The 25,610-nt window shown below is 38.6% G+C and overlaps 2 protein-coding genes across 2 annotated transcripts in view; one reads left to right on the top strand and one right to left on the bottom strand.

Moving 5' to 3' along the window:
- CENPP (centromere protein P) overlaps nucleotides 1–25,610 on the top strand; it is a 113,971-nt gene that overhangs the window by 45,615 nt on the left and 42,746 nt on the right. The gene's annotated exons all lie outside the window — the stretch shown is intronic.
- ASPN (asporin) lies at nucleotides 6,098–22,461 on the bottom strand. Its single transcript, XM_059856182.1, has 8 exons — nucleotides 22,181–22,461; nucleotides 16,712–16,982; nucleotides 15,216–15,328; nucleotides 12,654–12,867; nucleotides 12,168–12,278; nucleotides 9,178–9,271; nucleotides 7,947–8,085; nucleotides 6,098–7,334 (listed from the first exon to the last, which is right to left on the bottom strand). The coding sequence occupies exons 2-8, from the start codon at nucleotides 16,956–16,958 to the stop codon at nucleotides 7,137–7,139; spliced, it is 1,116 nt and encodes a 371-aa protein (XP_059712165.1). The 5' UTR covers nucleotides 16,959–16,982; nucleotides 22,181–22,461; the 3' UTR covers nucleotides 6,098–7,136.

Here is a 25,610-nt window from a genome sequence, read left to right on the forward strand (position 1 = left end):
TCTGTATGGCATCACAACAGATTTTATCTTCATACCAAATATCTCAGATTTACAGGCCACTGTACAGGAGCATAGTTTGTCAGAGAGATCCTTAACTGCCCAGGTTAGGTAGGTGTTTGCATGGAAAATAGCTCCTGAAAGTACTCTGATTCTTTCATCTCATAATTCACCCTACTACGTGATGGGCTTGCTGGTCCCTAGTGAAGGACGGCATTATGCAGTCAGGGACTGTGGGGGTAAAATATTCTGCTTTTGTACTGACATTTATTTTTGCTGTTTTTCTGAAAGTTATCTGACTTTCTTTTTCTATGTTAGTGATTTTTTTAAATGGAGTTAAGTCAAAAGGCTTTTTCCTTGTAAAATCTAGTCTCTGAGGAAATATAAGATACCAGTGATAATAATTTACAGGAGAGCAACATCTGAACAGAAACTGAGTGTATTAGCTTAAACTATAAGTGAAAAATATACATTCCAAAAAGTCAAGTAAGCTTTCCTGAAGTTATTAATTTCTAGGTATTAATCACTAAATTTTTCTTAAGCAAGTAATAATTAAGCTGCATCACAGCATTGCTGCTGGAGAAATGAGTATAGCCAGTTGCTTTTATTGTTCTTGCAGAATACTAGATGATTCTGTCCCTTCCTGAATCTGGACATCTTCTTATGAGGTTAATACAAAAGTGGTTTCTCCATGCTAAAAATTAGGCCCTTTTTACCAACTTGTGACTCCCTCATTCAGTCTGTTCTTTGTTTTGCCCTGGAGAATAGAAAGAAAATAAGATAGAGTTGACAGAAGGATAATAATGGTGACTGGATGTTCTTGGTAGCCTAAATAAGATATAAATTTTGGTAAAATACTATCTTTTAGAATGGCAGGCCAGTTTGTTGGTTTCCCCCCCCCCCCCCCCCCCACAAATGAGTTAAAGTCTTCTGTGAAGAGTGTTTCTGGAAGAAAAATATTTTCATTGGTCTTTATGTTTAAACAGCTTTTGGAAATAACACCAGCTGAAGAATTAAGAGGCAAGTCCATGCTTGTGTCTGTGACTTGCTCCCTCTCTGTCCCTCTGGAAATTTTCCATCCTCTGGCAGCTTGACAGCTCAAGATTTTTTCCATTCTTAGCAGAGATTGTAACACTGTGATAGTTCCTGCAAATGTAATTGTGAAGAGAAGCTGCTCATTTCAATGTTTCTGCCTGATTCTGATAGAAACCTTTGTGCAGGTGATGGGTGGCACAGGTGGAATGAACCAGGTGTGTGAATCCAGGGGCTCTCTGTTCATCTGGTTGCTCTGGTGCATCCAGGCTTGTTAAAGTCCCTGCTCCTGCACAGGGAGTGTGGGGCAAGGCTTGGCTGCCTGTGGAAATGTGCGAGATTCTCATCAAAACTGAGTCCCCAGTGCTGCTGTGCTAGAAATCTCATCATTGTCACATTTCCCCTGGACAGGAATTTGGGACAGGAAAGTGTTCATGCGTAGGAAAACCTGGCTGTGTGGGGTTCCCACTGCAACCACAGCAGCACAGTGGTTAAATGCAGAGCCTGACTGTTCACTTGGGTAAGAATGTTGATATTTTATGTGAAAAACTGCAGCAAGGCAGCATGTTCCATTGAGCCAATCTCTACTGGCTCACGTGGGCTTTGAGAAACATCCCAACTCACTTCAAAATATTGATTAGTTTTGGAAGTCTCTTAAATATCATGCAAGTCTGGTTTTGTTTATTTCATACATAACCTTGTCTTCCATCTCTCATGATTCACTGAGTGTGGAGGGTAAATCTTGCATTTATCTTAGCAGATAATTTAGACTGTGGTATGTGATACGTGGCATTTGGAATTCAAGTCAGATTTTCATTTATTCCAGAACTTTTCCATATGTTTCCTATTAGCAGCTTTGTTCTCAAATCTCTAGTTTCCCCAGAAAGGAGGGAAAAAGTCCCAACACAAGCCCAAGAAGCAATGTTAAATTCTAAACATAGAGAATGAGAAAAAAAAAAAAGAGCCTTTAGAACACAATTTCATTATTTTTAGTGTAGTACTGCTTTTATTATCATGCTGCTGTTAAATTCTGATCAAAATGAAATGAAAATATTAATGTTTATTTTGTCTGTTGCGGTGTACCATAGTTTTTCTGGATAAATAGTGCAATATTTTAACTGGCAGTTGAATGAATATGGAATGAGTATCTTCAAGAGATAACAGCGATTTCTTTTTAGGACATGGGTAAATGCTTTTTAAGATTACATTATGTGATTCTGAAATTGCTTAACAGTGAAGTCATATCAGATTTTTTTATGCAAACCTGGTTTGGGTGGCTGAGATAGTCTGCTGCTTTAGCAAACAGATATGAAGGGTTAAAAATTGCACTTCTTGTATTTTTCAACTGCTCTGGTCTGAGTCATTTCACTCACTTTTGGGAAATGCAGGTGCAGGAATCCTTATGGGATACTCATGAAATGTTTTGGAAATTTCCATTATGTTTAAAATAGACAAACTTTCCCTTCTTGATTTTTTTTTTTAATGAACAGAACCTTTTATCTTTGTCACTTATTTCACTCAGTGTCTTTTAATCCTTATTACCAATTATAACCAATTTTGACTCAGGATAGAGAGAAATATTTATGTGCTTGTTATTAAATTGTGGAAAATAGCAGCTGGGCAGAGGAAAGTGCTCCAGAGGGGACAGTTCCAAATCCTGCTTAGGAGCAGATGGAAGGCAGGAGAGGACAGAGCTTTGAGTGACCCCATGGCACACAGCTGGCTCTGACCTTTGGCAGCACAGAGGTGCTGTGGTGTGAGCTGGAGAGCAGCTGCAGGGACCTGAGACTTGCACGACTCAAATCCATAGGAATCCAGACTTCTGGAGCTTCTTAGCTCTTGGAATGATAACTTAGTGACAGAACACTGGGAATGAAGAGCTGTCTTTATCCCTTTAAAGCAGCCCGGGATACTGGGAGCCATCCTTCACAAGGACACATTGCTGGCTTATGTTCAGTTTGTCCACCAGGACCCACAGATCCTTTCCTGCAAAGCTGCCTTGCAGGTCAGCCATCAGTCAGCAGTGCATGGGGTTGTCCCTCACTAGGGACAAGATTTTGGGCTTCCCTAAGCTGAACTGCATGAGCTCCTGCTGGCCATTTCTCCAGCAGCATAACCCCAGAGAGCCACAGATCAGTCACCAGTGACCTTGTGAGGGTGATCTGCCCTGTCAGCCAGATGGATAATGGAGCAGAGCTGGAGCCAGCACTGAGCCCTGGGGTACACTGGCACTTCCTGACCTCCAGCTGGAACTCACCACCTGGCCTCTCTGCACTCTCTGCCTTCCAGCCCATTTGCAGCCCACCTCACTGCCTGCTCATCCAGCCCAAACTTCACTGTGCTTTTAGGAATTTGCAACTCCTTGTTCTTAAGATCAGGCAGTGAGATCCAAAAGCTGTGCTTGTCTGTCCATCTGTCCTCTTCTCCTTCCTGACACTTCTAGCTAGCTTGTCTGATACACTGAGTTCCTGCAGGTTTCATCCTGGCCAGAGCAGGAAGACACTATTAATTCTGGAAAAAGGAAGTAAAATAAACACTTATTCACCTTCTTTAACTCCATCTTGCAGCAGGAGAAAGCACCTAGAGCATATGAAAGAAAATGTGTTTTATTGGAGGTATGTTTTGATTTATATTGTGTATATTTGCCTCAACTGATGGTGAAAGTTGAAATAATGATTTAGTAGTATCTTATATTCGTTAAACTTCTGGTATCTTATTAAGTTTGCTGCTCTTTGTCTATTAATGCTGCAATGTTCTTTGCATTGCTGTGCTTGAAGTGCTGTATTAAGTAGGATGCATTGATATTGGGAAAAGGGGCAGGGAGAAGACTTGGAAAAATGAGACTATGTAATCATCCCTTGGTAATTTAATGGTGTAGAGCAGGACATAGAACACAGGGTTTAGCAGCACTCCAACAGCACCTTAGTACTCAAGCAGGCCCCCCTGCTTAATCAGTGTTTGTGACGTTTACTGGGCTCTTCCAGTGCTCTGGCAGTCTTTGTCATGTGTTCTTTAGAACGACTTTTCCTTCCATTTGTAGCAGCAGGCTGCCACCCTCTGGTGAAATTTGTGAACCGTTGTGTAGGGGCCTGGCAGATTTTCAGAACAGAGATGCCCTTTAAAGTTTGAAAATCTTAGATGGAATAAATATTAATTTTTTTATTAGACAAATATAGATACTTGTACAAGGAATTAGTAATGAGAAGGATTTATATCAAGTTTCTCTTTCTCCCTCTTTCCTTTTCCTATATTTGTAGAGAATGTAAAGGTGGAATTGATTTCTTGACAGATTTTCTTCCTATCTGCCTATACTGAAATGCCATGTTCTGTGGGAAGATCACTGAACACCAGTGTGTTATCATCACTTAATTACTATTCTGTTAGTTACATTTTTGTCTATGTGCAGAAACCATTGGTGAAGCTGCATAAGGTGCATTTTATATCATGTCTGTGTGCCACTTTAACACATCAACCTGTCTGTGTTAAAGCATGCCAAAGATGCAAGGTATGGAAGTTATTAATTATTATTACCACAAATGCCAGCTGAAGAATGATATCTGAAAATAGTGGAGGGCTGTTGAGCATAGTTTTTTTTCTCTTAATTGACAGGCATCCTATCAATTTGAGGTGATCCAGGAAATTACTGCTTTTCTCTAAAAATAAAATCTACAGGGAATGCTTAAAATGAACCATTTGATAATTCCCTGCTGTAATGCGAAATTGTCAGTATAGTTTAAGCCACAGATGAAGTTTTTTTAAACTTCTAAGCTTGCTGAATTTCCCTGGAGGATGGTGCAAGCCTAAGCAGTTGATAAAATTGTTTAGGGATTATTTATTAAGAGTGAGGGTAGAGGTAGTTTCTTCAAAAGTAGTGCTGCAGTTTCTTCTGTCAATGTTCCATGCATCTATGGGTGCTGACTGGAGAAAGAGTTTCTCAGTCTGGATGCACAGTCAGAGGAAAGAATGAGAAGACAAGGGAGTTTTTAAGGCTCTGGAAGGATAAAATCAAGACTGTGTGGTTTTCTGCCTCTTAGGACTTTACTATATTTTTACAAACCTTTCCCATTATAGTAGGACTTCAATAGCAGACTTCAAAATTTGGTGAAACTCTTACACAAATACTTCCATAGAATTCATAGGCTTAGAGAGCACGAGGATGCAGTTCCTGTTGTCCATAGCATTAACCCCAATTAGATAAGGAATTGTTTGCATTCTCTGTGCTTCCTTTTAAACCTTACCAGTGAATTAGTGTAGAATAAAGTACTACACAGCATTGTGAGTTTGTTCTTTCAGTTAAGCTGCAGAATTTGATCAGCTTTTCTGCTGGTGTTGACATTGCTGAAATGATGTAACTAGTATAGCAGGATATAAACCAGTGATTCATAAAAATGTAATGATTTTTTCTGATATCTGCTGTATTTACTAACATTGCTTGGGGTTATGAGTTGTTTATGGTTCTCTAAGGCAGGGGAGTCTGTCTTTAAGGGAATGTTGGTATTTGCTAGGAAATGCACTCCTTAGAAACATCTCCAGAAGCCAGGAATAAAAAGCTGCTTGCTCATCAGCAGATTTCAGGTTTTGTGTTGTGTTTAGTCTTTTGCTTTTATTCTGCTTTGAAGCGTGTTACAGAATTTCTATTTGCAAATATTGTTCTTCAGTAAAAGCCTCCCCTGGTCTGCTCTGCCTCCTCTCTTCACATAGTTTTGTGTCTCATGAGCAGAGCGATGCTAACAAAATATTAACTACCAGGAGATAGGGCAGATGAACAGAACTCAGATATTAGACATGATGCTGATTGTGTAGTGTACTTAGGAGGGTGGTGGGAAGGCTGAGAGACTGGGCATTGAGTTCTTTGTAGTATTTTCTTCTACAAGTCTGTGCCATTTCCCAAAGTCTTGGATTTTGAACTTTGTGCAAACCAGCAGTGATAAATGACCTGTAAGCTGTCTGGATTTGGAGAAAGGAGCGCTAGAGGAAGTGTCTAGAGAAGAGTCACAAAGGTGCTTGGTTATAATCTCAGTTGATTTTGATGTGAGCAACTATGTAATAAAGTAAACACATGAAGGTATTCTGTAAGTTTATTTAATTTATTTCGAATCCCAATAGCAAATATACACTAAATAGATATCTAAAATATCCATTTTATACAGTACTGTCAGTATTGAGAGTTCTGTGTGCTGCCCTGCACAGGAAGGCAGGGCAGGCAAGTCCAGCTGCTTGGTTTTGGCAATTGTAAGGGACTTCCATTAAGGAGGGATCCTTAACCCGTGTGATGTCAAAATATAAAGAGGAAAAGAATAAAATGAAAAACATGATTACAGTTGTTATAGATAAAAGAAAAATCTTTGTGCTGGCCTAAAGGGAGTTTAATAGTCATTCCTATTAAGCTTGAAGCATATCATAAATCTTGAATCCTACTTTTAATGTTCAGACTGCATCCAATTCTATCAATAGCAAAACATTGAAGGACATTTTCTTGTTAAAGTTGAAAGGAAAAATTGCCAACAGCTTTTAAAGACTTTTCATCTGTTCTCTACATGAAACTTGTCTTTATCTCACTTAAAATATTGTAAGAATATATTCTAGCTTAGAGACCACTACCTGCCAATATCGTAGCTTTTTATTGCATCTTTGCTCCTTATCAAAAATAGCACAAGGAATTGCCCTTGAAGTATGGTAATTTTTGGTTTTGCAACTTTTCTTACAACACTTTCTGGGACAGAACCTAGGTCTCTGTTTCCTGACTGTGGAAAAAGTCACTTCCACATGATTTTTAGGATTTGAAAGAAAGAATTTTGTCCAAACGATGTGATTTAAGAAAGGCATTTAACATCTATAATAGGAAACATCAAATACAGTTTCCAGTTCCACTTCTAAGAGTCCTTCTGTAAGCTATAAAGACTTTTGTTTAAATTATTCAAATGTAGGTTGAACGTTGTCAAATACTACAATGGATCCTACTTAACATATTGTTTCTAATTAATTACCTCTGAAATAGCAAATACTTTGTAAACGGTAAATAGCATAAAATCAGCATTTTTCTGCAAATTTCAAGTATTGTAAAACTGATTTGGACAAGTTGCTTTTTGAAGCTACCAACTTGGCTCTCACTTGAGGAAGTTGCCAAGCTGAACACTGTTCCTGGCTAAAATGCAGCGGAAGGTGGAAGGCTGCACCTCCCAGTACTTGACGGGGTTGTTGAAGAGGCTGATGCCGCTGTACAGGGCTTTCTTCTTCCTCCGCCCCATCGGACAGAAATCGTTCACTCCCAGCTTGGCAATGTGGTTGGAATGGAGGAAGACCACCTGCAGCAGTAGGAGCAGAAAAATACAGGAGTTGAATGAAAATGGGGAAAATATTCCTTAGCATGTAGGTGACTGAGGTTTGCTAAAACATCAGCTCCACGCAGACCTTGAGAGTAACAAGAGCTTAACACTTGTATTAAATATTTTTAAAAAAGTCTTCCTTCTGCTTCAATCTTTCCACAAAGAAAAGTCACATGGCATTTTGTCAGTGTGTTTTTAGAATAATTGGACTCTATTCTTGCAGAATTTGGTTCTAAAATGCAATTTTATATCCTCTTGTAGTAAAAAATTATAATGATGTAGTAAAAACTATAAATCTTCATTATAATGAAGAATATAGTAGTATTATATTCTCATTTCTGGAAACATTTTTTGGAGTGTAGCAGTTTCTTGTCATTTGTTTTTTTCCTTTCCTAGGAGGTGTTCCTGCAATTTGATTTTGTTTATTTCTTTAATAAGCTTTTATGATTCCAGACTCTCTTAGTAGGAGAGTCATGGCAAAATATATGTGTCAGTTAATTATGCTTTTTGGTTGTCACTTAATCAGTGTGATAGTGGGAAAGTCAAACAACTCAGAACTCCCAGAGCTGCCTGATAAGTTCAGTGTATGACCTGCAGATATTTCAGTTCAGGTAATCCAGGAGGAACCTTCTTCAGCTTGTTTTTTTCCAGGTGGATTTCACGTATACTTGGGATGTTGGCAAAACTTCCATTTTCCACTTCTTTGATTTTATTATTGCCAAGGCCTAGCCTAGAAATAGTACAAGAGACATTTAATTCAAGACTAATCGAGATTCACAACAGCATTGAAGAGCTTTTTCTTTTTAAAATTGAAATACACAGGAGTAAATACAGGGAGAAAAGAACTGGAAGAAGATGGTGAAATCTTACCTTTGATAGGAAAAAATCACTGTTGACCTAACATAATTTAAACTCCACTTAAAGATTGGATAACAGCAGTTATCTGATGCAAGCAATTGTTCAGTTTTGCATGCAGTTTTTGTAATTATAGTAGCAAGTATTTCAATTATAAACATGAAGCTGCTTGTGAGATGAATAATATTTTACCAAGTAGTACAGCTGCGAAGTGTAGTCACTGTAATAAGGTCTAATAAATAGCCAAACAGCAAGTCTTATCTAGAAAGGTGTTTTTAATGTGTAGATAATTTTTAAAATACAAAGGTTTTTTACTAAGCAGGACTACCTTCTTTCTTATTTCCAGATTTTCATTATATTTTTTGTTCTAAGGCTTCAGCCTGCTTTGCTCAGGAGGTGATTCAGAAGATTAATTCAGAATTGCTCTTTCTGCCCATCCTGCCAGCCCCTCTTTCTCCATTCTTTCCTGACTGTTTCAGAAACTGAATTTGGTATCTAAAGGCAGTTCAGTAATTTCTGCTACCAAATCCAGTCCTGCTCAGCCATATTTTCAGAGTTCTTAACTGAGCATTACAGAAAGAACTTCCTTCTCTCCAATTTCAGTGATACATTCCTCAGAAACACAGATTTTTCTTTAAACCTCATTGCATTTGAAAGCTGTTGTTTCCTTCACCAGCTGCTGTATTTACAAGAATAAATTTTTAAGAGTTAGAAGAATTTAGGATAGTTATATTTTGTTCTTATTCTACTTTTCTGTTGCAGGCTATAAAACATGTAATAACAAGAATAATGTGGGGGTTTGGGTGTGTGTTTGGGTTTTAAAGTTGGGTCTTACTTAGAGCAATTCTTAATAAAACACCTATAATTTTTATTCCTTTTTCTCTCATTAACAAGAGGAGAATCAAATATGAGATCTTGTTGCGCATGACATTTTAACAAATAAAGGGATTCAGCCTGGGAGTTTTACCTTTGTAGGTCTTTGTAACGGTTAAAATCCTCAACTTCAATTCCTGTGATCTTATTGTCATCTAAGTGAAGCTCCAGAAGACTGGAGGGCAAATCTGATTTAAAAAAATGCACAGTGTGAAAAAACCAAGTTAACTTTTTTTTTTGTTGGAACATTTATTATGTTCCAAAAAGCTTCTTTCATTTGTGTTTAGAAGGGTTAGAAGAATCCAATAGAAGAATCCTGGGGAGGTTGTCTGCATCAAAGAAATCAGTATTACATATAATGGAGTATATGCAATTATATTGCATATATATATATGTGTGTGTGTGTAATATATATGTATATATATTATATCTATTATATCTATAATATATATTACATATATATAACATATATTACATATCTAAATATAAAATTATCTATAATGTAGTTATATTACATATAATTACATATAAGTATGTTAATGAAGAAAATCACCAATACAATTTAGTTTAAATAATAACTTTTAAAAAAATAAGCTGTTGAAAGACATATGCTAATTAAGAGATATGAGTTCCAAAATTTGGTAATTTTTCTGGCTTCCTTTATAACAACTCTCATGGTTACATTGTCAAAGATGTTGATCCAATGTTGTGTATTGTGCATTTATCTCAGAGTCGGTAGTCAAAGCCTGTGAAACCAGGGACAGTTTTTTGAAGATCTGTAATTTTTTTCTCCACCATGTAGCAGTTGTGCTGTCACAGCTGCTCGGATGTGACTGGAAGGAAAGGTTTCGGAGTACTCTGAAACAGAATTGTGCTATTTGATAGCTCTTTCCCATGCCAGAATATTTTCTCTTGCGTTTCCAAAAATTCCAAATCCAGATTGGTGAATGGACCAGGAGGTGGCGAATCTTTCCACAGCATCCTCTTAGCGAGGGCAAGGGCAGCTCATCCCAGCCTGGATTTATTTGCTGGTGCTGGGCTGTTCCCCGAGCCTCTGTGCGGATGGCCCCGACCCCGAGCGGTTCCCGCTGGCCGAGCTCTGCTCCCGGCTCTGCGGGGATGGGGCTGCTCCCAGCCTGCCTTTATTCCTTTATTCCATTTGCAGTAAAGGAGCTCTGCTCCCGGCTCTGCAGGGCTGGGGCTGCTCCCAGCCTGCCTTTATTCCTTTATTCCATTTGCAGTAAAGGAGCTCTGCTCCCGGCTCTGCAGGGCTGGGGCTGCTCCCAACCTGCCTTTATTCCTTTATTCCATTTGCAGTAAAGGAGCTCTGCTCCCGGCTCTGCAGGGATGGGGCTGCTCCCAGCCTGCCTTTATTCCTTTATTCCATTTGCAGTAAAGGAGCTCTGCTCCCGGCTCTGCAGGGCTGGGGCTGCTCCCAGCCTGCCTTTATTCCTTTATTCCATTTGCAGTAAAGGAGCTCTGCTCCCGGCTCTGCGGGGATGGGGCTGCTCCCAGCCTGCCTTTATTCCTTTATTCCATTTGCAGTAAAGGAGCTCTGCTCCCGGCTCTGCAGGGATGGGGCTGCTCCCAGCCTGCCTTCATTCCACTCACAATCAAGTTTGTTTGGGCTCTTCTCCAGTTTGCGTTCCAGCCCGCAGTTCCGGGTGCCTGAGTGACAATATCAAGAGGGAAGGCCACCCACCTGTCCACTCCACATTTTTAGTACCTTTTATAAGCTACGTTTTTTAAAACCTTTGTGCCATTGTAGCATTTGCAGAGAGAAGTATCTGTAAAGTCAGCTTGCATTTGTGGTGAAGGAGTTCACCATGAAATCATGTTTGGTTAGTTTATGTATCTGACACCACATTTTGAATCTCATGCTGTATGTCTTTATAGGGGATTTCTCTATAACAAAGACAAAACTGGAATCATTTTACATTGGGATTTTTTTTTTTTTTTTGTGCTAAGTGATAGGAGCTGATACTAGATTGTTTTGGTTTTTTGTGGGGTTTTTTTTTTGGTTAGGCAGACACAGGCTTTTGGATTTTAAAGTCATCTGAACAGTTGGGGTGAGCTGGTTTTGATTACTGTTGAGGGTTTTTTTAGCGTTCTACAGGGGTTGGTTTTAGTGTTTTCTTCTTCTCTTCTGTATATCTATATGTACACACATACACACACATATATATATGTGCATAGACGAAAAGATTAATAAGAAACAAGTCCTTTATCTAAATGATCAGAAATAAATACAGGGGCCAACATTTTTTCCCTGTGAGTTAGAGCATAGGACACAGTGTTTTGCTTTGTTTCCTTCCTTGTTCTCTTAGCTGGTAGTTTTGAGTGGTTGAAAATCATGAGAGTTTGCTTCAATACCATGCTGACCTGCAGAAAAAGCAGGTGGAGTGTTGTACTGAACTCTTTTCTGCTACATTTGTGTGTGTGGAGGTCAGTGATTCATCAAATTAGTGGTTTAATTTATTTTTACCTCCAAATTTCAAGGTTGGGGTTTTTTTACATGAAAAAGTTATTTGATTTTGTATTATGTTATGATGAATTTAATTAAATATTAAAATTAAGTTTTACTCAGCAAAACTATAATGAACATTGTATTTGAGGTGCAGTGTGATGTGCAATATTAAAAATTAAATTTAGACATTTTGGAGTTACATTTTAAATCCATAAAGGAATTTTGCATCCCTTAAACTCCCCGATATTTGATCAGGGGTATATCCTCTCTCTGAGAGGATTTTTGGGAAGCTGACATGTGAAAGATGTGAAGTGATACCAAATTAGGAATTTCTTTGTATTGTTCCTCCTGAGACAAGTGTCTGAACATTTGTGAGAGGAGTGCGTGTGCTGACATGGAGAAGGTAGGAGAGGATGTGTGCTGTGTTTGTGCTGTTTGTGCATGAACTCTTCTGGGATGGGGAACTGGATATAAAGTTCAAAAAGAAAAGGTAGGAGGTGGTGTGGTAGTAATGAGAATAGAAAAGAATTTATGAATTTAATGATCCTTCAGATGTTAAAGGATTTTATTTAGGAGTGTGCTGGTCTAAGTAAGCTAGAAAGGGAAAGCAGACCTACCTTTAGGAATTGAAGTTAACTTGGCCTCTGCAATTCGTATGTGGTAGATATTTACCCCTTCAAAAGCTCCTGGCTCTATTCCATCATTGTTAAGAGGATTTGCACTCATTTCTGCCCAAGGGGAAAAAGAAAAGCATTAATGGCATAGGAATTTTGTGTACGTTAGACTAAGTTATGAAGAGCTGATTTAAATTTATTATGACTTCTGATATTCTAAGCACTCACTAATGTTTAGCTTTGATTGTGTGTTCTGAGGGGGGTCACAGCTCTCAGGGAATTTAGACTGTGTTACTTGGCTTGCAGGATTATCCAAAACTTGACCTTTGCAGCAACTTCACATAGAAACTAAATTGTGGAGGGTATTCCCACAGCATGGATATCTCTTTAAGAGGAAACTGTGCCTTGGGGAAATGTTTGAATGGAAATGATGTATAATATGTTCCATCTTTGCTTAAGACATTTTCTGTTCTACTTAATCAGGCTTACCTAAAACATGTAGAGACTTCATTCCTTTAAATACATCCTTAGGGATTTTCTTAACCTTATTAGCATGAATTCTGAGCTCTGCCAGAGTTCTGGGTAGATTTGTTGGAATCTCTGTCAGTTGATTGTGGGACAAATACAGTCGTCGTAGCCTCTTTGTTGGTTGAAAGGCTTTGGGATGGATCTTGTATATTTTATTGTTGTTCAAAGCCAGTGCCTATGAGAGATGGAAAGAGCAATTAGAGAGCTTTCTTTATCCAGGACTGTTATGACTATGAGTTTGAAGTCATGGATTTGATATGTAATTCAGCAATTAAGTATTTAAAATATTTTACTTTTCCATCCTGCCAAACTTGAGCACTTTGTAGATGCTTTGGGCATTTCAGTTGATTATGAAAAACAAAGAAGAACCTGCAAGCTGGAGCATTAACCTGAAGGTAGAGCTGACAAGGTGCCAATGGATCATGAGAATTGGCAAAGCAATATGTTTGTATTCAGATATTTTGTGGGATTGTATGGGGGTTATATACTTTGTTGCTATTGCTTCATAATGCAGACAAAGTCTCAAAACTCAGAATATCATCTTTTATTTTAACATAATGCTGCAAAATAAAAGTGAAGTTTTTAATCTGAGTTTCTTAGACGTTAGAATCTGTATATGACATATGAATTTATGTTTTATTTGGCGTTTCCATCTCCTGTGAACTTCAGTCTCTCTCTTCTGTACAGTACATGAATCTTTTGGGTGCAGCTTCCTCATTGCTGTGTGTTATCAGAGAGCTTGTAATGAGTTACTACAGACAGCAAAATACACACTATCTGAAATGATTTTGCATGTCAAATCACATCTCTGCATTTCTGTATTTAAACTATTAATTTCTGTTCCTTTTTTATTTCTTGGAGTCATCTCTCCTTAGGAATTGTGCGGGGGGAAAAAAGTAGAGCAAACAAGAATTATTTTTTCCCAGAAAAAAAATGAGGTTAGCTCAAGGAAATAAACAGGAAATGCTCCTTCCTAATCCAAGTTGCCATCTGTGCCTTTGCTAAGCAGACTCCAGGACTGAGCCAAGTTGTACAAAGTAAACTTTGCTCTCAGTGAAAATGTTGTTCGGCCTTGCCACAAATGAACCGAGGAGAAAAAGCAAAGCAGCTTGGTGTGCTCAGCTATCACATAATTAAGTGGTGACTCTGGTCTTTAATGTGATTGCTGATGGATTCCAGTGGCTTTCTCAGTCATTGGAGATAAGAGACTCTTAGATCTTTTACACAGAATATAAACCACAGTTTGTGCAGTTACCTTTTGCTTGCTGCTAAGACCATTCTGCACCCAGACACGAGACAAGAGAATAGGAAATGCTTCGTTGCCAACTCTGAATTCATATAGTTCCTGGTTTTTCTGTCCTGTCCTAGCCCATAATAGTTAACAAGCTCATTCATGAAAACTTAGATCTGGTAAATTTTCAGATCTTACTCAGAAGCCGGATATGACTGAAAGGATTTGTTTTATAGAATCACAGAGTGATTTTGGGTTGTCAGGGACCTTAAATACCATCCAGTGCCACCCCCTGCCATGGGTAGGGTCACCTTCCACTGTCCCAGGGTGCTCCAAGCCCCATCCAGCCTGGCCTTGGACACTGCCAGGGATCCAGGGGCAGCCACAGCTGCTCTGGGCACCCTGTGCCAGGGCCTGCCCCCCTCACTAGAGAGGATTTCTTCCTACTGTGTTAGGAATGGTCCTTATGTTAGTTTGTGTGTCTCATGTATTCTAAGGGAGAATAGAATGTTCTTAATTTGCTAGCAGTTATAGAACAGATTTGGGATTTAGAGAGAAAATTTTTAAATGGTCAGTATTTGTTAGTGGAACTAGATCTGGATACTGGATCTGTGGTGACATCCAATAGAAACAAATATTCTAAAGCCGAATTCATCTACTTCCCAGCCCTCTGAGGCTCTCATTTCCTTTCATCATAAAAAGGGATTATTGTGTACTGTAAATAATCTAACTTTATCAGTTGCCAGGGATGTTTGTTTCAGAGCCTGTCACTACATGCATAATTGAGCATGGAAACAAAGTAGGAGTAAAGTGCCTGACTTCCAGTAATTCAGTGTTTCTCTGTTTCTGTTCAGGTCAGCTGGACTTGTAGCATTGGTTTCAGTGCTGTATGTGTTAGCTGTATGTTCTGTTCTTTTGAAAATACCCTCAGAAAATATCATTGCAGTTCTCCTGTGAGGTTAAATTCTGCTCTTTTCCAGCTAAACAGATAAAAAGGAGCACTTGCCTTGCAGCCTTTAAAATGTAGGGAATGTTTCTGTGCATCCTAAGAACTGAAAAATCTCAAGAATCTTTTTGATTAGATCTATATGGTACATTTTCTGAGTATTGTAGAAGGTGGTTCTTAGAACTCAAAGGTGTTTGCTTTTTACTATGTGGAAGCTCTCAAATATGCAGGCATTAGACCATTTATATCTATATTATTGGAGAAGGACATACCATTTGTATTTTTAAAGTACCTAAATATTTTAGATTGTTAACTAACTGGGAAACTTGGGAAATAGCAAGCTTACATAAAGTGATGTGAGTCCTTGGAGGTCGTTCTCCTTGACCTCTTTGATTTTGTTGTTTTGAAGATCAATCATACGAGTATCTGGCGGGATGTTGCGAGGAATTGATGTCAAACCTACATAAGTATGTGACATAAACAGAAACATTATGTGCTGTACTTAAAGAAATTAACTGCCAAACATCAAAACACAGTAAGATTGTTAATGAACATGATGGGGAAGAAAATATGAGCAGCCATAAAGCAAAGGGTAGAAGGGAATTTTTGATAGTGGGAAAAACTAATGATGTAAGAATGTACCATGAACGTGTGCATAGTTTTGGGAGGAATTGCTTCTGCCCCTGACCATGAAAGCTTAATGGGGACTGCTCACTGTGGACTCTTTGCATATGTGAAATAATCCTCAGAGCATGTGTTGTCCTACAGGGCAACTGTTTAGTCCCTGGAGAAAGGATCCCTCAGGAATCCAGTGCACTGGTTCCCTGTTGAGGAGCAGGGCTGTGGATTCAGAGGCCTCTGCTTAGTGCTGCTTTGGACCTCTGCTCTGCCCTGTCCATGGCACTGGGGCAGCTGCTGAAGGTTCATTCAGGCATGGCAGGGCTGGGAAACCTGTTCTTGGTGTGGGCAGAGGAGGGTCTCCACTGCCAGCACTTTAGTACCAGTACTAGAAGTCATTAACACAAAGCAGTACCAGTCGTCATTAACATAACTCATTACAAGTGTCATAGATCATTAACATAAATCAGTACCAGTAGCATTATTTCCCCATCCCAGTTTGCTGTTCAGTTACAAACCCACTGCAGGTCAGACCATCTGAGATCCTGAATCAGCAGAAATGACTTAACAGGGACAGTAGCTTTCTTTTGAGTGGAAATGCTGATGCATGAAATGCTAAATGCTGTCCAGTTTATTAACAATTATTCTCTAATTAATAGATGGCAATTATCTAAAGCTGAAGTCTATTAACGTGGGATTTTTCTATGTGTGAACTCATGTAAAGTGGTTTGAAATCTGTAGACCAGATACATCAACCACAATTTGCTGCTGCCAGCCAAAGTTTTTGATTCCTTAACAATAACAACACATTTTTAAAACCCCAGCAATTATGTATGGAGACTGTTTCTAAGACACAAGGAGTCCAGGATGAAGTTCAGGAAAGTGGCAGGGCTGTGATGAGAGCAAATGTCATTGTCACTGTGCTAGTGGTGGGAGCACAGTCCCTTGGTTGCCTTGAATGATAGGAAAACTTCAGTGAGCACTAATTGAAACTGGCACAATTAATAATGAATTCACTTTTAGGGACTGGGATGTACCTGCAGCAATGACAGGAGCACATTTGCCTTTGGCTAAATGGTTACCAGGGATGCTCACTTTGGTGGAAGTTCAGCTGAGGGAATACTTTGCATCCCATTTATGTGCCCACATAATAATTCATCCTTTAAAAGACAAATCCTACAGAGGAGAATCCAGCAGAGAACAGCCACACAAATTCATTCTTACCTAGGTCTGAGCAATGGACAACTCTCACATAGCACTGGCATCCAAAGGGGCATGTTGGGAACAGATCAAAAGGAATTAGTGGTAGAATGGGTTCGGTGGTTGGAAATAGAGAATTGTCGTCATCGTCGTCATCATCGTCGTCTTCCATATCTTGGAGCATCATATTCTTCAGGGTAAAATATGAGGGACCAGTGAGAGATTTGGCAGAGCACAAAGCCAAGAAGAGGAGGAGTGTGTATTCTTTCATATCTTCTTAATCAGGATAACCAATCTTGGGAAGTGAACAAACGAACAAAAAAACAAACACCAGAATCAGTGAATAGGGAGCAGCAAATGAAGCTGTTGCTTGTTTACTTCACTCACTGCCACACCATCTAGTCCTGAAAAAGAGCCTGTTGTGAATATTGAGGTTTAATTAGTATATGAAGGATATAAAAATAATCTTTTAAATATAAATTAATACTATAAAATTACACATAATATTAACTTAATTAGGCATTAATGTAATATCAAAGCATTTTAGCTTAGTTTACAAATAATATCATTATTTGCTTCAAGCTTTGAAGTAGAATTTTTGTAGTAAACTTTACCAGAACTTGGACTATGATTTTTTTTTTTTATTCATTCTCAATGTAAAACTATTTTTAGTGGGATACATTGGCATATGTGCATTGCTTATAAAATGGGGAAGTACTTGATCAGCAGTGCATAAAATGCACTCAGCGGGATACTTCCTAAATACTCAGTATTCCACTCCTAAACTCTTTAATTAAACTCTGCCTAGTCTAATCTGAAGTTTTCAGTCCTGAGCTTTTCCCGTGTTCCAGTCATTTGTTTGTTACTGCCACTGATAGAAGTTCACCTCTGCATGCAAACACATCTCACAGATTTGTAGAATCCCAGAAGGTTTTGGTTTGGAAGGGACCTTAAAGATCATCTCATTCCACCTCTGCCATGGGCAGGGACCCCTTCCACTGTCCCAGGCTACTCCAGGCCCTGTCCAGCCTGGCCTTGGACACTGCCAGGAATCCAGGGGCAGCCACAGATGCTCTGGGCACCTTGTGCCAGGGCCTGCCCACCCTCACTGGAGAGGATTTCTTGCCAATATCCAGTCTAAACCTATTCCCTGGCAGTGTGAAGCCATTCCCCCTGTCCTGTCACTCCAGGCTCTTGTAAAAAGTCCCTCTCTGTCTTTCTTCTTGGCTTCTTCAGGAGCTGGAAGGCCACAATTCAGTCACCCCAAAACTTCTCTTTTCTAGGCTGAACAAACCCAATTCTATCTTGACTTCTGTTTGAGGAGGGCTCTTTTCTCTGAGAAGGACTTGCCTATTAGAAATCCATGTCAGTAGAAATCAGTGACTTAATTTACATCCAGAAGAAAAGCTGTATGGTAGTTTTGTGTGTGCATTTTTCAACATAGGTTGGGGCTTTTCTGTTCAGGTTTTTTTTCCCTTGCTCCTACAGAACTAGGAGGAGAGGAGAATGGAGATAGTAAGAATTGCCTCAGATGCTCTGAGAAAATGTGGATTCAGCCCTCAGCTTGAGGTTGTTTCCCTTCAAATCCCAATTCCAGAAGTCATTTGGAAGTGAAAAATGTACTCCACAAACCAAGAAGGGCTGCAGGAAATTTTATTGTGCATGTTCTGTTTATAAACATGTTTCTATTTAGACTATTATAGGCCTCTTTAAGGAAATACTAAAAGGGTATTAGTTCTTGTTTGATGACCCAATGAAATGCTTGCTGATCTGTTTGGAGATGTAAAATGCCTTTATGTAGGCAGTTTGTCATTGGTCCTCACTGCAGGAAAAGGGTTTGACTTGGCTTATTCAAAATGAGGTTTTGTTTATACCACTTTTGTCTGTGCAGAGTCATTTTGATGTTTATTGGAGGGGGTTCATAACAGCATTAAATGCAAATATCCTGCATACCTTGCTGCTCCTCTGTCTGTGTCTGTTCCAGGGAGTTTAAAAAGAAGAAAGCTAACAGTGTTCAGATAACATAAAAAGAATTCAGTGACTTCTTTCCCCCAAATAGATGCCTGAAATCAGAATCAGAAAGTACTTTGTATCTTGTAGGTAAGCAACATCTAGCTAAATTTAATATTTTCCATAATATTTCAGTTGCATGCCCATTTGGGTAGGGCATGTACTTTTACTGATGTAACAAGATTACCTTCACATGTATTTTTCCCCATATATTTTCCTATGTATTCAAAATAATGTTCTCTTGCAATGCTCCTAGAAATAATTTTGTGGTTGCTCTTGCAATCCCTTACAATGTCTGTCCTTGAAAGACTCTTTGAAGATAAACAGTGCTGGGAAGAAGGTGTGGAACCTCTGTTTGTATTTTTGGAGAGAATTGTTGTCATCTCTGGCTCTGCACCTTTGGAATATTTGGTCTTTTCAGTCTTCTATTTCAGCTTCAGAAAAAGGCCAAAATCTTCACTGCTTTAGTCATACCATCAGTTAGGAGATGAGGAGTTGGAAGCCTTTCAGACTTCCAAGCTCTCCTTGTTCTTGGACAAGTGCCTTAATGGCTGGGCTGCCACACGTGAGCTCTGAGGCTCTCTGTTCTTCCCTGGCAGTTTAGGTCCCACGTGCCAAAATGCCCTGTGGTCTATCAGTGAGGAGACACCATTTCCATATGCAGGATATCAAGTGTGATGATGTCTTGGGACATGGACTTTCCAAGTCCCTGCTGACTTGAATTCGTGAGAGGCACTGGCTGTGTAGTTTTTCTGGATCTAAAAGATAAACTTGCATGTATGTTCCTAAAATGTTCTTTTGGATCTGGTGCTAGGAAGTTCTCTTATGAAACAACCTCAAAATCTGCTCCCACACTTGCATCTGTAGCAAATGGATTGCATATTTTCTTCCACATAGCCAAAAATTAGGCTTTCAAAGTATTAAAAGATTGAGGCTGCAATTGGAATAGTGGCCAATTTGAACTCTTGAAAAACATGTGTTGCTCGCAAAGCTCTAGAAAAGTAGTGTTGAAATGTGTCACTGGTGACATATATTGGTTCTGTGAGTTAAATCTCTTGAAAACAAATCCCTTTATGTAAGGAAACCTGAGTTGAGATTTTTTTTCATTTTCAAGAAAAAAGTCCTTGCTTCATCTTCTCATCTTGCCCTTAAGAAATCGTTATTGGCTTTGTAGTTAGGAATGATCATCAGGCTTGACTCCAGGTTTGCATAGGCCAAAGAAATGCCAGGGAATGGATCCTAAAGAACTGAGTTTTCTGAAGGTGTGGGAATGGTTCTTTCCTGCCTGAGGTTTCACAGTAATTAGATGCTGATATGACTGTAAAAATGCTGATTCTGCAGTGTTTCTCAGAGAACTTACAGAAACTTCTTGCGTGCTTAAACTTCAAGAATAAGAGAATTAAAAGAAAGCCTAAAATCCGAGATCCTAGCGATCTTTCTGGAAATGCTGTCATGAAGATTTTATGAAACACAGTTTCAGAAGGTATAGGTGCAGCTGTGCTAATGGTCCTCTGCTGCCACTTGAGCCTGACTGTGCTCCCTGCCAGCTCTCAGGTACCAGCTCTTCCTCTCAGGCTGTTCACTGAGCTGGTAGAACTCACTACACTAGCACAAAACTAATAAGAACAGCAAAAAACTCTATCAATATTCTTTTCAAATGAAGAAACCAAGTCAGTTTGGAGTACCAGAACCAGCACAAAAGAATGGGTGGAACAGCCTGGTTGACAGGGCTGGAACATTAAATGGAAAGAGAAGGAAGGAGGAGCAATGGAGGAGCCATTCCTGACATATTCAAGCTGTTAGGCAGACTCTGTTAAATAATCCCCTGAGCAGCTGGTTGTCACTTGGACAAAGCCTGGCTTTGTCCATTCTTGTTTAACAACCAGAACATTGAGAATGAGTTTGACAAAGACTGTGGTGAATATTCAAGCTCCATTGTACCTTTTTTATGTCAATTCTTATCCTTGAGCACAAAAAGCTTTTGAGCACTTTCTCCCTGGAACATGAGCCACCCCAAGGTGAGGTGACTGAATGTGGAGAGTGCACTCCACATTGAGAGATGCTCTAAGGTACTTTCCTGAGGTGTGGAACTGTCCAAAAATCACTGCACTGGTTGTTTGGGACACACTTATCCTCACTATAGATGGCTGTGGTCATCCATACCCAAACTTATGTTGCCAAACTACACATGGAACACAGGCACTTTTATGCTGTTAGTTATAAATTATAAATCATTAAATACAGGTGATGTCACAGTGTAATTTAAGATGATTAAAAGCCTTAAGATTTTATGTGGAAAATTCCCATATTTCTGGGATGTGATTCTAAACATGAGTTATGGGAAGAAAATCCCTTTCAGTGAGAACAGAAGTTGTGTTGTTAGCGTGGGAAGAGTGCATAAAGAGACCCAACAACAAATAACTCTGAATTGCTTGGCAGCTGGAAACCAGTCCAGCAATGTGGACTTTGCTGTCTTATCAGTTATGATACTGAAGGAGTTAATACATGAAGTTTTTAATCTTAAAAAGACTCTAAATTATATTTAGAGATCACTCCTGTTACTGAGGTACAGAGACAAATTTCCCATGGCATTATTTCTGAAAAGGAAATGTTTAAATGACCCAGTGGTGGTCTTTGCAGAGGCAGAGAAAAGTCCCTGTGTTCATTAATAACACAGATCATTGCTCTGTGCACAGATTTTGTCCAAAGAAAGGCAAGACCATAACTGTTTTGAAATCTATATTTAAAAATAGTTCTGATTCTATTAGTCATTGTCCCAATCCAGAAATAAAAGGAGTTTATGTTTAACTCTTTATCTACTCCATTGATTTACTTGAAGAAATTGATTTACTGAAGAAAAACCAGGAGGAAAGTTTTTTGTTAGTAAGATTACTGTAGAAATTGTTACTGTTGACAGAAATAGTCCAATATTGTAGTTGAGCAGTAATAATTAAGAGGATGTTTACAAAGTAATTTGTCTTTACAGAGTATTTACTTTTTATGGAGAGCTGCTTGACTCTTGTTACTGAATGATCTCTGAGGATTTTTAGGTTGTAGTTCATCTACAGTTCATTCTTTCCTGGGTTGTTTTTAATTACTTTGCTGATATGTACTTAAGAACCCCCACCAACCTGAATACCTAATTACAGAGAGTTAACACTGAGTTGTTACTGTGAGAGCTGCTGTTATTGTAGAGTAGATTTTCATAGATGGTTATAACTGAGAAAAAGTGTTATGGTCAACTGTAACATTTTTCTGACAAGTCTTTGATAGTTAAATAATTTGCTATAGCTCTATTTGTTTTTCAGCTGACATGTAGTAAATACAGAAATATTTCAGTTGCAAATTAATTTTCAAATGTTCCATTTAAAAAGTGGTATTTCTAATTCTAAATTATCTGTTATTACTAATCTGCACATAGTGACTGACAAGCTTAACTCTTTGCTGTTGTTTATATAGAATAGGTATTCAAACTGGACATACCTTGCAGGTTTGGAAGTTCTTCCAGAAGCACTGGGATAATCCACCTAAGGTCCTTATGTCCAGTTATTTCATATTACCAAAAAACAGGGAAAAAGGAAGCTGGAGTGAGTTCTGTGAAATGAAAAGCATATATAAAGAAAAAGTCCACTTCCAAGCTCCTTGATCCTTCTGGCACCGTGGGTGATACCAGAGTAAAGTGCTGCTTCAGATTAGCCCATCTTAGTACTGAAGAATGATATTGAGGCGACTTGTTACCACTCATATGTTTTTCATCACTGCCTGTATTAGAGCCAAAACTTCTGGCTTAACTCTAGACGTCTAGTGGAAGACTTTATAAAACCTGTAGTTTAATAATAGTTGACATCAGGCCATTGGAAGTACAGTGAGGTCCATTTCAGGTCACTCCTGCTGTGGAATCCCACTTATTTATGATTTCACTAGCCATTATTCTTTTAAAAGTGGGACTTGAATAAAGCTATAAAACTTCAGCCAGTGGCAGTGTAAACCAGTAGCCTGCAGTGACCTGCAGGCTGCCAAACCTTTCTAAAGTTAGAAAATTAGGATTTTATTGTGTAGCTATGTATAAATTTTAGCTCTGCTTTCAGGAGGCAGCAATCTGGCTGGGGACAATGGTTCAAGAATGTAAACTGTAGATCAGATTTTTATCAATATAGCTAATTTCCATCTCCTGTGTGTGGGAAATAAAGCATATCTAGAAATGAAAATAGAGACAATATTTGCAGTATTCTGTGATTGAAGTTGAGGGTTTAAAATCAAGTCTTTGAGAATGTGCCCTGTTACAAAGTTTGTACTGACAAGCACATCACAATGTTTAGAAACTGGGTTATTCTTTGTTTACCTTTTGTAGGCCTCTGTTTATGTAAACTTCAAAAATGTTTAATTACTGGAGTTTACCTAAAGCAAATTTCATAGTCAGGGAAGCACTTTGTGTCTTTAAATTTCCAGTACATTATACCCACTTCTGTGCACATCTGATTTCATCTGTTTCTTTAATTAGCTGCTTTCTATGCTAAAAGTCTAGTCTAGCTTTGGAAAAAAAAAAAAAAAAGCCTGGAAATTTTACTTGGGATATTTTTTTTGTTATACATGTAATGTGCTGTTTGCAAAATGCCTGTATGTTGCATAATAGCTATTTTGTCTACTGTTACTTTCTTAAGGAAAAAAAAGATTCTGTGCCAAAAGTTAAAAATTTAGTGCTGTGATATCAACCAAGACAAGAGTTGTGTTACCTGCAGCACTGCTTTTGATGTGTTCCAGTAGCACAGATGGATCATGATAAAATGTCTCCCTATCACTTTTCCCAAGGAATAAAATTACAATTTCAAAAGCAATCACATTCCCACAGAAAAATCTGAAGCATGATCTTAAGCTTTTTTGAAATCTCAAATTGCATATATCTGCCTTCTCTTGCCTGCTTGTAGAAACCAAAGCTTCCTAAGCAAACACTCCCCAGTGTTTTCAATAGCTTGGTTTGGATGGGTTTACTTGAGGAAATTAGTATTAAATTGCTGTTTTAAAAAACCCTCCAACATTTTCTTGGCTGTTCAATAGAAGAGAGCAGGGCCTGAGGGTTGTGATATAAATGTACTGGTTTCTTTTTTCACTTCATTCAGTAGCAAAGTGTTGGATCAGCAATTTCAGCTGATCAGCAATTTCAGCTCACCCTGGTTTTGCAGCAAAGTATTTTTGAGGTTTAGTAACATCTCAATTTTGGATGAATACTCAGGGGTTTTATTATTATTTTCTCTTCTTAGTTGCTTCTGGTGGTAGGAACACATTCCTCTGTGTATAAAGTTTGTTATAGCCAATTACATAATGAAGGTGACACACAAAGTGGTAGTGTCTGGAAAAAATATAACAATCTTACCTTAAAGTGGATTATCCATCAGTTTTGTCCAGGATATAGTATTAGTAGGGCAGAAATAAATATAGCTCACATGCTGTTCTTGTAATGCAACTGTTTAATATCTCAAGACATGCATGCAGTGTTTTGGTGTGAATATAATTGCAGTCTAGGATAAAATGCCCAGAAGTCACCTTCTCAGGTCTCTTGACTACTCAGTTCTCAACTTTAGATGTTTCTCTTGACAGCAGTACTTAAAACTTAACCAGTGGTTCTGAAGCCACTTTATGAATCTGTTCATTTAAACATTTGCAGCACATTTTCAATGTCCTGGGTTTTTAATGCGTGTTGTTGGGGGCTTAGTGAAGAGAGATACTTAAAATAGTAGTCTGAGGGTATTTTCTTTGCAAGGAAATGTTGGTATGTTTTCCAAAGAAAGATTGTGTTTAAATAACTAATAGATTATGTAAGGTCAGACTGTTTGCTCAGAACTTTTCAGCGATTTCTTTTCCACCAATCAGACAATTGGTTGAAAATTAGAATTCTGTCTTGCCTTAAAATACTTATGTAACATTTATGAGTAATGGGGATTGATTTTTGAGCAAATAATAGAAGTATGTCCAACACATATGTGGTTCAGAATACTGTCTCACTATGGTGAAATATGCAGATGAAAAAGGATTTGGATGGTGTTTTCTATTTGAAATTATCTCACCAGTGATACAAACTGCTACCTTTCATTTCTTTTTGAAAATGACTGTGTTTTGTGTTACTTGATATGTCTGAGAGAGCAAACATATGCTGCCATATGTGGTTAATGCTTCCATTGCAATCTCTGTTTTAAGCCAGTCTTGTATACATTTGTTATTCTAAAGCAAATCAAGTACTTTTTCATTTTCTAGCACTGTTTATAAATGTGGTTTACATAATGTGATGAATCTAACATCAACTGCACAAAGCTGCCTTGGAGCCTGCCCATCACATTTCAATAACATGACATATTCATTTCGTGCTCACAACCGGCCCATGTGCGGTGTGGTCACATATTTTGGTTTTAGCTAAATTCTGGCTCCTCTCAGGCTGGACTACACCATTTACCAGCTGAGTATACAAAATCTGCCCTTCAGCTTCTTGTAGTTCAGTTTGATTCTTCAGTATCTATATATAAACATATTAAAATCTTTATCATCATGCATGGATCAACTTTTGCTTGTTAATAGTTTCTAGCTTGTTTTTGGCAGCTGACTTAAAAACTACATCAAAGTACAGTTTCCTTTGCAGTAAAATTCCTCAGTCCCTGATGTTTGTTAGCAACACAGCAATATTGCAGGGCGGGTCATAACTTGCAATATTGAGAGCTTGTGTTCAAAAAGAGCCAGAAAGTCACGTGTACATGTCTGTACCTCCATGGGGTTGTCAGGCTCATCATGGCTTTTATGGATGTAAGGATGTGCTGACCTGGAGTGACTGGAGAGGCAAAACATCACCTGAAGGGTTTTTCACCCTTGCAGACAGTTTCTGTTGCCTCTGGAGCATGACTTAAGTTTGTTCTGTCTCAGGCTACAG

This window comes from Haemorhous mexicanus, chromosome 11 (assembly GCF_027477595.1).
Source record: "Haemorhous mexicanus isolate bHaeMex1 chromosome 11, bHaeMex1.pri, whole genome shotgun sequence".
NCBI classification, from domain to species: domain Eukaryota; kingdom Metazoa; phylum Chordata; class Aves; order Passeriformes; family Fringillidae; genus Haemorhous; species Haemorhous mexicanus.

Bases quoted from the DNA above. Each gene is read 5' to 3' on its own strand.
- ASPN (XM_059856182.1), bottom strand. From the start codon at position 16,958: ATGAAAGAATACACACTCCTCCTCTTCTTGGCTTTGTGCTCTGCCAAA. The intron at 15,329-16,711 runs GTAAGAATGAAT...ATACTTATGTAG, and splicing joins TGTCCATTGCTCAGACCTAG to GTTTGACATCAATTCCTCGC. The intron at 12,279-12,653 runs GTAAGCCTGATT...CCCCTTGGGCAG, and splicing joins GAAGTCTCTACATGTTTTAG to AAATGAGTGCAAATCCTCTT.